The sequence below is a fragment of the Podarcis gaigeae genome (assembly GCF_964106915.1).
Source record: "Podarcis gaigeae genome assembly, chromosome: 11".
Taxonomy (NCBI): Eukaryota; Metazoa; Chordata; class Lepidosauria; order Squamata; family Lacertidae; genus Podarcis; species Podarcis gaigeae.
Window position 1 is genome coordinate 63,577,576 of NC_139687.1, and position 14,792 is coordinate 63,592,367.

Here is a 14,792-nt window from a genome sequence, read left to right on the forward strand (position 1 = left end):
GCCAGAACAGCAAGAGAGATCGCTGCGCAGTGAAAGCAGCAATCCCTCTTGCTGTTCTGGCTTCTGGGATAGCTGCGCAGCCTGCATTCGCTCCATAAGACGCACACACATTTCCCCTTACTTTTTAGGAGGGGAAAAGTGAGTTTTATAGAGCAAAAAATACGGTACTTGGCCGTGGGTCTCACTGAATGGCCCTGGGCCAAGCACTGCCTCTCAGCCTCTCCTACCTCACAGGGTTGTTGTGAAGGTTAAATGAGAGGAGGGGGAGAGCCATGTATGCAGCCTTGAGCTCCTTGGAGGAAAAGGTGGGGTGTAAATGCAATAAATAAAATGGTGCCAATTCAGACTGCAGGATGCGCTCTTTGAATATCATAGAACCGTAGGGTTGTAGGGGACCCCAAAGGTCCTCAAGTCCACCCCACTGCAATGCAGGAATCTCAACTAAAGCATTCATGTCTGATGAAAACAAACAAATGAGCAGCCTCCTCACCAGAAGACAGATAGTGTAACAGGGAGCAGGCTGTGCTGTTTTAATTTTATTTATTTATTGACTTTCAGATATGGAGATTTTAATATTTTGATTATATATTTTGTGGTTTTTTATTTTGATGTAGTTCTGTGAACCGCCCTGAGACCTCTCTGTATAGGGTGGTACAGTCATACCTCGGGTTACAGATGCTTCAGGCTGCGTTTTTTTGGTTACCGGAACAGGTTACTTCCGGGTTTCGGCGGTCGCACATGCGCAGAAGGGCTAAATTGCACTTTGCGCATGTGCAGAAGCGCTACATTGCAACCCTCGAGTGTGCAGATGTGCCACTGTGGGTTGCGGACGTGCATCCCGCACGGATCACGTTCGCAACCCGAGCATCCACTGTATAAAACTTCAATAAACGATGGTGATGATGATGTTTGAAAACAGCACACCACACTTGTAGCCTGAAGGGGTGGGATCCATTCTGATACCTTGGGATCCATTCTAGGCACCTCTTCAGCCTGTTATTGGATGAAGCCTCTTCTGGCACAGAGCAGGCAACCAAAGTGAGCAAATGGATCTTTCAAAGTTTTGCCCTTTTTACTTCAAAAAAACGTTAGAACAAAGAGTTTTTCCAGGTTTAAGCACTGTGAAATCCTCTCTCCTACGCGATGATTAACCTGTTACAGGAAGATAAAAGGAAAGGACGATAAGTTCCTGATATTAGCCGGCAAATTGCATAGATGGGGGTCGTAGCTTTGACGAACGCTTTATGGAATAGTTAATGGCTTGGAAATGGAACAAGCTCCCTGCCTGAGATTCCTCTACGTGTCATTATGGATGAATAAGACAGAAAGCCCCTCTACAAATTAAAAGTAATTTGTTATTATCCAATTTGCTAACTGTTTGAGATACAGTCAGCGATAATCTTCAGCTTTGAATTTTTCCGGCAAGAATCTGTTTATATATAACCCTGAATTTAATACATAGCAGAAATTACAATATTTCACAATATAGGAAATAGGTGATATTGGTGATCTATGGGTCTAATTTAAGATGAATGCAGTTCTGACGTATGATGATATTAAATCTATATTAATGCTTTCAATCCTCCCTGGTCTGAGTAGTATCAAATTAGATGGTGTATTACAAATCTGTGAAAAGAATAATTACACAAAAGGCTTCTCAGATGATGAACCGAACTTGGCGACAATGAGAAATTTCCGGTCGGTGGCAGCGGTGGGGGGGGGGGGTTAATTTGGGAGTGCCTCTGTGGAGGAAAGAGTTAAATTTCCCCTCCACAAATGATCTCATCCCACCCATTGTCACTGCCCACAACTGCTGCATTTTGCATTTCTAAAACAAACTTTGGAACTCCCTGTCTATCGACACCAGGGAGGCAGTTCCCTTTTGGGCACCTGCTTAGAATAATAATAATAATAATAATAATAATAATAATAATAATAATAATAATTTTATTTGTACCCCACCCATCTGGCTGGGGAAACCCAGCCACTCTGGGCGGCTTCCAACAAAGATTAAAAATGCATTAAAATGTCACACGTTAAAAACTTCCCTGAACAGGCCTTTAGAAGTTAAATGTTCTTCATTTCTTTTCAGCTGTTGCTGCTGTTCATCATCTTTTGACTATTTGTAAACACCTGCTTTTAACTCGTCTGTTATCCATAATTTTAAGGTTTCCCTTTTATATTTTTGTAAACTGCTCGGAGGTTTTATTCCAAGCGAGCGGAATATAAATCTTGTTAAGTAGAGGAAAGCAGTAAGAAGAAACAGCAGGATCTGCACTTGAGATGCAAAGGTGCCGCTTGAAAGGGGTTATGAATGAGCCAAGGGGACTTGCAAGGAAAGACTCCCAACAGGAATGATGCCAGCCACTTACGCAGAGACAGTATCCTGCTCTTCTTTTTCCAAACCCACACTCCAATCCTGATCTTTCCTAATTCCCCCCCCACACCTTACATGCAGAATTCCACAACTACTGAGCATGCTCAGTAAGGCTATAACTTTTTCTAGAGTGGTCTTCTTCATCATCATAATCATTCCACAAGAAGGATCCGAGCACAAGAGCCTTCTGGATGGATGGCGGCTAACAGATTGAGGTTGAATCCTGACAAGCCAGAAGTAGTGTTTTGGGGGACAGGAGGTGGGCGGGTATGGAGGACTCCCTGGTCCTGAATGGGGTCACTGTGCCCCTGAAGGACCAGGTGCCCAGCCTGGGAGTCATTTTGGACTCACAGCTGTCCATGGAGGCACAGGTCAATTCTGTATCCAGGGCAGCTCCATCTGGTACACAGGATGAGACCCTCCCTGCCCGCAGACTGTCTCGCCAGAGTAGCGCATGCTCTAGTTATCTCCCGCTTGGACTACTGCAATGCGCTCTACGTGGGGCTACCTTTGAAGGTGACCCGGAAACTACAACTAATCCAGAACGCGGCAGCTGGACTGGGGACTGGGAGCGGCCGCCGAGACCATATAACACCGGTCTTGAAAGACCTACACTGACTTCCAGTATGTTTCCGAGCACAATTCAAAGTGTTGGTGCTGGCCTTGAAAGCCCTAAATGGCCTCGGTCCTGTATACCTGAAGGAGTGTCTCCACCCCATCATTCTGCCTGGACACTGAGGTCCAGCTCCGAGGGCCTTCTGGCGGTTCCATCCCTGCAAGAAGCCAAGTTACAGGGAACCAGGCAGAGAGCCTTCTCGGTGGTGGCACCCGCCCTGTGGAACGCCCTCCCAGCAGATGTCAAAGAGAACAACTACCTGACATTTAGAAGACATCTGAAGGCAGCCCTGTTTAGGGAAGCTTTTAATGTGTGATGCATTACTGTATTTTAATATTGTGCCCTGAGTGGCTGGGGTATAAATAATAAATTATTATTATTATTATTATTATTATTATTATTATTATTCTGTCCCTCCCATGTTTTCAAGCAACTGGTCTTCAGAAGCATCACTTCCTCCCACTGTGCAGGCAAAGTAGAGCCATCCTAGCTAGCAGACTTCCATAGCCCTTTCCCCCTCCATGAATTTGCCCAGTCCTCTTTTAAAGCCATCCAGGTTGGTGGCCATCGCTGCTTCCAGTGGCAGTGAGTTCCACAGTTTTAACTATGCACTGCGTGAAGAAGGCCTTCCCTTTAGAGCAGAGCTGTTGCCAGCTAAACAAGGGATATCACAGCCACAGGCTTTAAAAAAAAATCTATACATATAAATAATAAAAAGTTGGGATGTTTGTCTGAAGGAGGAGAGAGGCTGGCTGAAGGGAGCTGAGATTTGAGGCACCCTTTTTACCTCTTGCCTGGGAATGTGATCCGGGACAGGCAACACTTCGGCTGCTAGAGATCTGTGGTCCTCAGTGGAGGGGCCTGAGATGCTTCTTGTACCGAGATGAAAGCTGTACTTATGTGGGATTCTGTCCTCCGACAAGCCCTGTAGGGGGCTAATGTGGAGGCTTGATGTATGCTTGTAATTACTGGAGGTTCTTTAGCACCCCGTGTTCTACAGGACGGCAATAGATGAGTCCCTCGTGACCTTAAATTCAGTAAATCTGAGCCATTATGGAGAAGGGGGACAGAGAGAACCATTCTCCTCCCTTTCCTAATGCTGGATCTCGCAGTTTAGCCAGTGAAGTGGAGGGGCTGTCAATTCAGGGCAGACAAACTTCCTCCCGGGACCTGTCTCTGACTCATGGAGTTGGCTGCCACGAAACGGTTGCAAAGGTTGCAGAGCAAAAAGTGCAGGCAATCTTGAAGCAATCGCTTTGCAAGACGTGAGCCGGCGCCTGCCTTTCAAGTTCTCGGTCAATGAGTGAAGTCTGAGTGTCATCAATGAGTGTAAAAAAAATGGTTAAAGACCCCCGGATGGTTAAGTCCACTCAAAGGCGACTCTGGGGTTGTGGAGATCATCTCACCTTCAGGCCGAGGAAGCCAGCGTTTGTCCACAGACAGCTTTCCAGGTCATGTGGCCAGCAGAACCAAACTGCTTCTGGCGCAACCTGACACCATGATGGAAACCAGAGTGCATGGAAACACTGTTTACCTTCCCACCACAGTGGTAACTATTTATCTACTCGCACTGGTGTGCTTTTCAACCGCTGGGTTGGCAGAAGCTGGGACAGAGCAACGGGAGCTCACTCCATCATGGGGATTCGAACCACTGACCTACCGATCGGCAAGCCCAAGAGGCTCAGCGGTTTAGACCACAGCGCCACCCGTGTCCCAGTGAGCGTGGTGCTGACCAACTGAGCCTTCTGATGGAGGCTTAGCTTGGTGAGAATCGAGTGTATGCTTCCAGAGTTAACACCAAACGCATCACTTCTGACAAAAGAGCCAACATAGCTGCTAGAGGGGTGTGAAAAATTGTGTCCCTGACTTTTTAGACTCATCTACCCATATATATGCGGGTGGCGCTGTGGGTTAAACCACAGAGCCTAGGACTTGCCGATCAGAAGGTCAGCGGTTCAAATGCCCACGACGGGGTGAGCTCCCGTTGCTCGGTCCCTGCTCCTGTCAACCTAGCAGTTCGAAAGCACGTCAAAGTGCAAGTAGATAAATAGGTACCGCTCCGGCGGGAAGGTAAACAGCGTTTTCATGCACTGCTGTGGTTTGCCAGAAGCGGCTGAGTCATGCTGGCCACATGACCCGGAAAAACTATCTGCGGACAAACCAGCTCCCTCAGCGCTCAGCAAGATGAGTGCCACATCCCCAGAGTCATCCACAACTGGACTTAGCTGTCAGGGGTCCTTTACCTTTACCTTTTTTACCCATATGCTATCTGAAACCATGGGATACATTGGTTGCCAAATATGAAGTTTTTTCCAGCTCTCCTACTAGATTCACACTGCGTTCACACACTAATGCAGCCGGGGTTGTGGGGTGTTAAGCTGATAGTAGCAGCAACGTGGAGAGGAGGAAGGATGGCTAAATATAACACTGGGGACTTATATTGATATCGCATCCTTTTTTGCTCAACAATTCAAAGGAAAAGAACAATGGAGAACGTTGGCTGTTGACCTGCGCTTATCACTTTGCTGTAGCTATTATGAGGTATACATAATAAATAGCCGCAGCAAATGCTCTTAGGATTCATTGGCTTGCCTTATAATGCTTTAATCTTGAATTTATCCAAGCACGGGCATCTGCATCCTGGTTGATTTAAAGCAGCGGTTCCCAAACTTTGGGAGGGCCGCCCTTTGGTTCCATAAACCCGTCCCCAGGGCCTCCTACACCACCCTCTAAAAAGCGTCATGCAGAATAGAAGTTTGCATGGCCCACTGGGAAGGTAATAACACAATCAAATTCAGAACGGTAACAATGGATTGCACATTTATTCAATATCCAATTAAAACCTGTTGGTTTAATTAATTCAAGAAAATTGGTGGACTTGACCTAGTGGTGATACCAGCTTCTTGAAGTCTGGTAGTCATTTGCACTTCCAGAGCCCCCGCCCAAGCCCTCCCCCCTTTGTGCCCCACTTTCCAGGCACAGGTCTATGCTATAAAATAGCTCAGTGTCTGATTGTTTGTTTGCGTGTTTCCCAGAAAAAAAAACATGTTTTACTGCTGAATCGGAGCAAATGGCGATCCGCCGAAAGACCGTTTGCTGTTTGCTCCGATTCGGATGCAGAACTTCAAAGTCCTCTGCGATGCCAGGTTTAGTTGTGCCAGCCTGACAGCAACCATCCACAGACCTAAAACAAAAGGACTGGTTCACAGCTAATGGCACCTGAAGGACTGAGGGTTGCCACTCAGGCAAACCCAGGCCTCTTGGGCACTGAACAACTGCAGGCAGCAAGTTTCTACAAAAGTGAGGAAAGATTAAGCTTTTTCTGGTATGGAATCATTGGGGAGTTCCGCCTGTTGACATCTGTTAGACGTGTTCTTTTCATGTGACACCAAGCGTGTTCAAATTCTGTGCACCTTTGTTCCTTCTTTTGCAATTGGAGCAGAGGACTCTACGCACGTTTACCATGCATTGGGTCCAAAGTGTGTTCCAGGGTTCAATCTGGATTGCTTGACCCTTCTTCTTTCTTCATCCAGAGCAACGTTCGATCGCAGCAGAGAGAGCCTGGCTTGACCACCCCTTTCTCTTTCCCAACAGCGCCACCCAAGGAGCCCGCATTGATGTGCCGGTCGAACAATTACCCCAGCGGCTTCTACTGCAGTTGGCACATGCCCATCCCAACGTACATTCCAGACACCTTCAACATCACTGTAATGTGAGTAGGGCCTCGAGGGAAGGCATTCCTTTGCGGGGCGGGGGGGGGGGGAGCCTTCTCAGAACAAAAACACAGCACTGGGCGCATGCGACCTTGACTGGCCTGGCTGCTTTCATGAACATCAGCTTGAAGGCAGTCACCGGAGATCATTCCACAGGCATTTGTGCCCCTTTCCCAGCTGCTTTTACTGTAATTTTATCTAGCTTTTGAACCTCTAAACCAGTGTTACTCAACCTGTGGGTCCCCAGATGTTGTTGGACTACAACCCCTAGCTAGCAAGGCCAGAGCTCAGGGGAGATGGGAGTTGTAGTCCAACAACATCTGGGGACCCACAGGTTGAGAACCGCTGCTCTAAACAGAGTGTTTAGGGCAGGGACAGACTCTGCAGGAATCTTTTGCCCATCGTGAAGCTCAAACCCACAACCCCGAGATTAAGAGTCTCATGCTCTTATCGACTGAACTATCCCAGCAGTTAATTCAAGGGGAAACCTGTGGCGTTCCAGACATTAAATACATCAGAAGGGCCTGGTGGATGAGGCCAATGGCCCATCTGGTCTGGCCACCTGTTCTCGCAGTGGCCAAATAGATGCTCGTGAGAAACCTGCAAACAGGATTCGGGCACAAGAGCCCTAGCCCACTACGTTTCCAAGCACAATTCAAAGTGTTGGTGCTGACCTTTAAAGCCCTAAACGGCCTCAGCCCAGTATACCTGAAGGAGTGTCTCCACCCCCATCGTTCAGCCCGGACACTGAGGTCAGCACCAACACTTTGAATTGTGTTCAGAAACGTCCTGGGAGCCAATGTAGGTCTTTCCGGACTGGTGTTATGTGATCTCGGCAGCTGCTCCCAGTCACCAGTCTAGCTGCCGCATCCTGGGTTAGTTGTAGCTAGAGACACCAGATATCAAGCCTGGGACCTTCTGCATGCGAACTCTGGGAATTCACTTCCAGGAGGTGTTGTCGATGCCCAGCTAGATAGAACAGTGGTCCGACACACCGTAAACAGCTTCCTGCAGAGCACAAACACAAGCCCTCTATTATATAAAAATGATAAGGAGAAAGCACAATTGGCGAAGATCCAGACAAACACACCTGGGTATCCAGCCCCCATTAAAACAATACATAAGCGTACCACGGTCCAAAAGTATGGGAGAAATATACAGCAATGTATATATAAATAACCGATCAATATTAGATGAGAGTCCAGATAGTGTCTTGCTTCTAAACCACTTTATCAAAACTTGTTTGCTGCAAAATGCCTTTGTAACCGCATATATTACTTCACCAGTCCTATGCTCTCGGAGGCATAAATCTTCCTTAATCGTGCTGCGGGGACCAATTCTCAAAGATAGCATGGGGAAGAGAAAGCAATGTGCTCTGTCACTGAGCTTCAGCCCACCCCAGAGTGGGGCAGGACTCCTGATCCTTGGCAAATTTTGTAGAAGAGGAGAAATTGGGTGGGCACAGCTCATTGTGGCCTTTTTGGGGAGGGGGGTATCAAAGTCTCCCCGCTTGCCGTAATGCCCTCTCCTGCAGTGTCCTGGAAGGCGCAGGAACCCAGAAGTGCTTCGTGTTTGGTCAGTGAGTTGAGGATCCTGATCTTTGATGGTCAACCAGGGCAGTGGCTGGTAGATTTACTTACTCTGAATTAATTCAGCACACCCTTGCAGCAGTGAGTGCCGCAAGTTACCGTCATGTGAAGAAATATTTTGACAGTTTTGGAGGTGCGCTATCCCCAAGTAATTTAGCCAGCTTCATCAAAATTATTTGCTTCCTTCCAGATCCTCCTGTTACTTGGCCTGAACTGGAACTTCCAGAGACGCCTTGGGATTTCACTTTAGGTGAAATCTGGTGGCAAGTTCTGATACAGAGATTTCCTCCCACATGTCAGGATCTTGTCTGTGCCCACCGCTATTTGTGCTGAACAACAGCCACCGACTTGCTCTCCTTGTGAAGGGCTAAAAAAAAGAAAAGGTCTGATTATGAGGCGGGTGAAAACATAAATTCTCTTTCCAGGACAGCAGCCCGAAGCCTGTTTCCTTGACAAACAAGGACTCTGGTGCCTGTTCTTGTGAGAGTTGACAGGGTCAACATGATGTACGCATTCAAGGTTGGAGAGAACATGATGCTTTCATCTGAACTTTCCCCTTCTCTTCCCACCTCAATCTTTGCACCCTGCAATCCAAAATATCCCTGATATTTTGCTGCAACCCTTAGTTTGAGCTGGGCTTTCTTCCATCTCTTGAACCATCAGGTTTGGTAATGATGGAGAATGTCTCTGAGCATGTGCAGAATTTTACTCCTCCTTTTGAGTAGCTACCACCTTGTGTGATAGTACAGGGAGGGTGTGAAATCCCAGACTTGAAATTCAGCCCTGAATATGGGCCTTCATGTGAAACCCCAATCCGGCCATTTTCCACAAATATATGAAGTTGGCGTTTATATCTGTTCATCTCAGTCTTGTCACCTGTGGACTCACCTTCATTGGAGGTTTTTAGGCAGAGGTTGGATGTCCAGGATTTTTTACCTGGGATTCCTACATTGCAGGGGGTGGACTAGAGGACCCTTTAAGACCCCTTCCAACTCTACCATTCCATGATGCTGTGATTGGCAGCTGCTCTCCGAGGCCTCGGTTCTCCCCTTGGCCAACACCTCTTGCTGCCACTTTTCTGCATTTCAAGCAAACAGAGGCATTTCTGCCCGAGAATCCTTAGGAATTACTACAAGTGGGATCTAGGTGAAACAAGCTGTGTTTAGTTCCCCTTGAAATGGAGCAGGATGTCAGTGAAGTCATGGCTAACCTTTCACAGTAATTTAAATGGGATATAATCCGGATTCAGAAGTAACATCTTTCCGCAGGGCCTGCAAGACAGAGCTGTTCCGCCTGGCCTTTGGTTTGGACTCGGTCTGACCCTTATGTTTCCCTCCCCTTATGGTCTTGATCTATGGGCTACTATTAAAACGAGGCTGCATTTTAAATTGTATTTTAACCTGTATTTAAATTGTGTGGTTTTTTCCCTTTTCTTTTTTCCCCCATTATGTTTTTATTGTAATTTTACTGGTGTTAACCGCCCTGAGCCCAGCTCTGGCCGGGGAGGGCGGGGTATAAATAAAAAGTATTATTATTATCATCATCATCATCATCATCATCATCAAAGGAGGGTGTATCTACCCATGTATGCAGCGAATACTTTCCTATCTGGTGGAGGGTAAAGTGGTATTTCATTATATCAATGTGGTTCTGAACTGTGGTTATTTGGGGAAAGTAGGGGTAAGGGAGGGACGCGGGTGGCGCTGTTGGTTAAACCACAGAGCCTAGGACTTGCCGATCAGAAGGTCAGCGGTTTGAATCCCCATGGCGGGGTGAGCTCCTGTTGCTCGGTCCCGGCTCCTGCCCACCTAGCAGTTCAAAAGCACGTCAAAGTGAAAGTAGATAAATAGGTACCACTCCGGTGGGAAGGTAAACGGCGTTTCCATGCGCTGCTCTGGTTCGCCAGAAGCGGTTTAGTCATGCTGGCCACATGACCCGGAAGCTGTACGCCGGCCCCCTCGGCCAATAAAGTGAGATGAGCGCTGCAACCCCAGAGTCAGCCACAACTGGACCTAATGGTCAGGGGTCCCTTTACCTTTCCTCCCTGCGTCATCTCAGCCTCCTTCTCGACTCTTCTCTTTCTCCAGGCATGACTCCAAGGAGATTGTGTGTGACATGGACGTCTCCCTCAAAAACAGGTGCTACATCCGATACCTTCACCTTTTCTCCAGCAAGAAGTACAAGGTGACTTTGACGGTCACAAACGCCCTGGGCAGCAGCTCCACCTCCATCTCTTTCGACGAGTTCGCGATAGGTAAATATGGCGGCCGGTCCCGGCATCCGCCTTGGGAGAGGCGTCGCACTTTTGCATTTGCAAAATGCTTTGCAATCTGTTATTGTTAATATTTACTTGTTTGTTTGTTCGCTGCCCATCTGACCGGGTTGCCTCACCCACTCTTGGGCAACTTCCAACAAATTAGTAATTTCATTTTATCTGTTTACGCTTCGAAATATATATTGCGCACGCCTACTACACACAAATGTATGATGCTCGATACAGTATTGATCGCAATGCGGGACAAAAATACATTGTACATTGGACCGAATATATACATATTATGAGATGCAGTTTAAATCACTTGGTGAATTGAAAGTGAGGGAATAGTTATATTGCCTTTCATCCAAAGATCACATGTTGGTTTACAAGTCTGAACTGGATTTAAAGAATTATAGAATTGGAAGGGACCCCCCAGTGGTCATCTGGCTCAACCCCCCGCAATACAGGAATCCCAGCTAAAGAATCCCTGACAGGTGGCCACTCAACCTGTTTTTGTAAACCTCCAAGGAAGTTTCCTTCTTACACCAGCCACTCTTGGAGGTGGGTTGCTAGTATCCCTCCCTCTGCCCATTTTACAGAAAGCACCTTTTGCAAGGCCACATTTCAGGGCAGAAACAAGGCTTGAACCTCCCCCTGTAACCAAATAATAATAATAATTAATAATTTATTTATACCCCACCCCATCTGGGTGGGTTTCCCCAGCCACTCTGTCTGGGCGGCTTCCAACAGAACACTAAAATACAATAACCTATTAAAGATTAAAAGCTTCCCTAAACAGGGCTGCCTTCAGATGTCGTCTAAAAGTCTGGTAGTTGTTGTTCTCTTTGACATCTGGTGGGAGGGCGTTCCACAGTGCTGGTGCCACTACCAAGAAGGCCCTCTGCCTGGTTCCCTGTAACTTGGCTTCTCGCAGGGAGGGAACCACCAGAAGACCCTCGGCGCTGGACCTCAGTGTCCGGGCAGAACGATGGGGGTGGAGACCCTCCTTCAGGTATCATAGTTCTAGATTGTTTCCAGCGGCAATAACATACTTCCTGTGATAAATGCAGCTTCCGTTCTCACCCAGCAGGTGTCCCCTGACAGCCTTGGCTGCTTTCTACTCCCCTGCTGGCAGTGAAGTGTAGTGGTTAGAGCCCTGGACTAAAACTCTGCCATAAACCCCCTTGGGTGTGACCTCGGGAGCCGGTCCCTGCCTCTGAGCCTACCCCACCCCACAGGTTTGTTGTGGGGATAAAACGCGGAGAGAGCGCAAACCGGTGTCCCAGTTCCCTGGAGGAAAGATGGGTTATAAACTGAATAAGTAGATTGTGGCATCTTGTCTTGGTGGGAACTGCTTCTTCCCAGGCTCTCCTTTGCTGGACCACCCAGTACGAGGGATGGGGCAGGGAGGATCCTACAAACGTAAAGGTCCCCAGGACATGAGCTGGCCTCCTCTGGCTTGGCGAAGGCTCCCTGCTTGGAATATGTGGCAGAACATTTCCTTCCCCACCAGAAAGATGGAGGAAGAGCACTCAATCGCCTGGAAAATGAGAGACGCGCTCCTTTGATCTCCGCTGCAGCTGCACACCAACAGGAATGAGCTGCTCGCTGTGTGGAGTCGCGGCACATTTCCATTTTAAATGGCGGCAGAAATATGCGCTGTTTCTCCGACGTGTCCGGCCTTCCGCTCCGCTCTCCGTCCCGCCAGAATTGCTTGCTTAATGATGCCTTCTGAGCAAACAGAGACCCACGATGGGCTCTTTGCCAGGATGGAAGAAAGGGACCCGGCGAGCTCAGCCTTGCTTTTGCTTGGAGGAAACGGAGGGCAGGCGAAGAAGGAAGGCTTTTCCAAGCAGCTGGGTGAGCGATCAGAATGGAACGAGGGTCCCAGATTTGGAAGGGGAGAATTAAGAAAAGCACCAGCATGGCAAACCTCAGAATCCTGCTTGCCACCGCATTTTGGGTGACATTAAGCATCACAGTGTAGTGAAATGTGCAAAAGCAGTGCAGGCTCTCATCAACCAGGGTCTAAGATCGTCAGGGAATGCAGGGATAACCAAGGACAGCTGCTGCACCACATGCAGTTTGAAAGGTATTTGGTGCGAGTTGTGCAAGAAAAGACTGAGAAGCTATGCAATGGCAGGGTTTTCCAAGAGGGTGTTTTGATTTGATTTATTATATTTCTAAGCTGCTTTTCATTCAAGTGAATCCCAAAGCGGCTTGCAAGCGATAAATGACAATAAGACAGTAGAGCGTCGTGAAACATCGTGAACGCTTCAAGAGTCATATCGAATAATCAACAAATCATCAGTGAAACAGTTACAATCTATAAAACACTGTTAACAAAGCAACAGCTAAAAAACTAAGCTGCATGTCACAATTAAAGCAAAAGCCATGCTATTCAATTAACAAAGCAGTGCAGCATTTATAACCTATAAAACAATATTAACCACATTAAGAAAATAGCAGCCAAAAAATAAACTTAAGCAATGTTAGGTTCATGCACACACACCCCATGACTCGAAATCCTCCGCTCTATTCAGTGCATTAAAATGTACATTCCTCTAAAGTCTGTGACAGCAGCTCCCTTCCGAAGGCTCCTTGGGCTGGAGGTGGGGCAGCACAGGTGAGACCCCCCCCACCCCACCCCCTGATGGCAAATGGAGTCTCTCCCCCCTCACGGTTCAGCTCCCTTATAGAGTGAGTCTCCAGCCCAGCACTCTGCGAGCTGGTGGATTTCCGCAGCACGGCATCACCCCTCTCTAGCCTACCTGAGCTTCCTGTCACACAGGGGGTTGGTCTAGATGTCCCTCGGGACCCCTTCGGACTCTGCAATTCTGTAGACACTGGGAGTGTGACGGGGAAAGGGAGCGAGAGCCCGCCCACCTTCCCAAGTGCTCAGAGAAGCGTACAGGGTTCCCCACCACACCTTTTTTTATCTTCACAACAACCCTGCAAAGTGGGCCAGTCCAAGAGCGAGGGACCCTCCCAAAGTCTCCCAAGGGGTTTTGTGGCTTAGTGGGGATTTGAACCTGCCCAGAGACCTCCGCAGGTGGAAGGTGAGCTCGGCTTTGTTCCTGATGTTTCTTCCCTTCTGAGCCTGCTTGGCAAAGCCCGCCCAGGACAGCTGTAAAAATACCGTGCTTTTCCGTGTATAACACGCTCCCATGTATAAGACGCCCCCTAGTTTTGAGGACTAAAAATTTAGGAAATGAGGGGGAGATCGCCCACAATTGTTGAGCTTTTTTTAGTGGTGGGGATTGCCAGAAAAAACACACACATCACAAAAACCTCCAAACGTCTGTCCCCTCGCCAGCAGAAACAGCCTATTACCTTCCCAATTGCTGCAGCAACAACCAATCAACACCACCCCTTGCCACAGACACCAGTAACACGCTACAGACCATCCCTGGCTTGTAGTGTCAACCAATACCATGTCCCGTCCCCCCCAGACACTGCCAGGAGCTCGTCCTACTCTCGAGTAGGACCCTGTCAGAGACACATGCCCGACTGGCATGTTCCCTCCCTCCTGGTCGATCGTTCGGGAGCTTCAAAAGCTTTCTTCAGCCCGAACATCACAGCCGATACCAACAGACACCGGCACACTTAGGGATCTGCAGAGTCTTCTCAGCTTGCGTGACAGACCTCAGCAACTCAACATTTTGGCTAATCTACTTTATTTACACATAAACACACACGGAGCACTGCAACATGGCTCTCTCTCTCTCTAGCATCAGACAGCAGAGAGAAAAGGACAATAGTCCCGCTTCACAGAACACAGTAACACAAACATCCCACTCTGTGGAGTCAAAGCACATACCGTCATGTGATAGACAACAATCCCATGACTGCAATCACGGAGCAGGAATTCTAACAGGCACTACCCATGTTGTAAGACGACCCCCAATTTTGAACATTGTTCTTCTGTTGAAAAAAACCTAGTCTTATACAAGGAAATATACGGTAGTTAATGGAGAATACTCCAGAAACTGATAGATTGAGTCCTGAACTCGCTCACTGAAGTGCTCCTAAACTTGGGTCAACATGCCAGGATTTGCAGGGACAAGTTTGTTGGGTTCCACATCCTCTGAGTGGGAAGCAGCTCAGGAGACTCTTGTCTTAGTCTTGCAAATGTGGCTGAAGGAGCACTTGGCTGCTGCTCTGCAGAGCACGGGGTGTACCTGGGCCAGGGCGAAAGCCGAGCCACGTCAATGGATCCTGAACTGCTTTTTAGCAGCTC

At 48.0% G+C, this 14,792-nt stretch overlaps 1 protein-coding gene across 2 annotated transcripts in view; it reads left to right on the forward strand.

Moving 5' to 3' along the window:
- The window catches only part of CNTFR (ciliary neurotrophic factor receptor), a 422,108-nt gene that overhangs the window by 375,179 nt on the left and 32,137 nt on the right, over positions 1-14,792 (forward strand). For both annotated transcript variants that reach the window (XM_083702898.1, XM_083702899.1), the window contains 2 exons: positions 6,588-6,705; positions 10,383-10,549. In XM_083702898.1, coding sequence (XP_083559024.1) covers positions 6,588-6,705; positions 10,383-10,549 — 285 coding nt within the window. The remainder of the gene's footprint in view (positions 1-6,587; positions 6,706-10,382; positions 10,550-14,792) is intronic.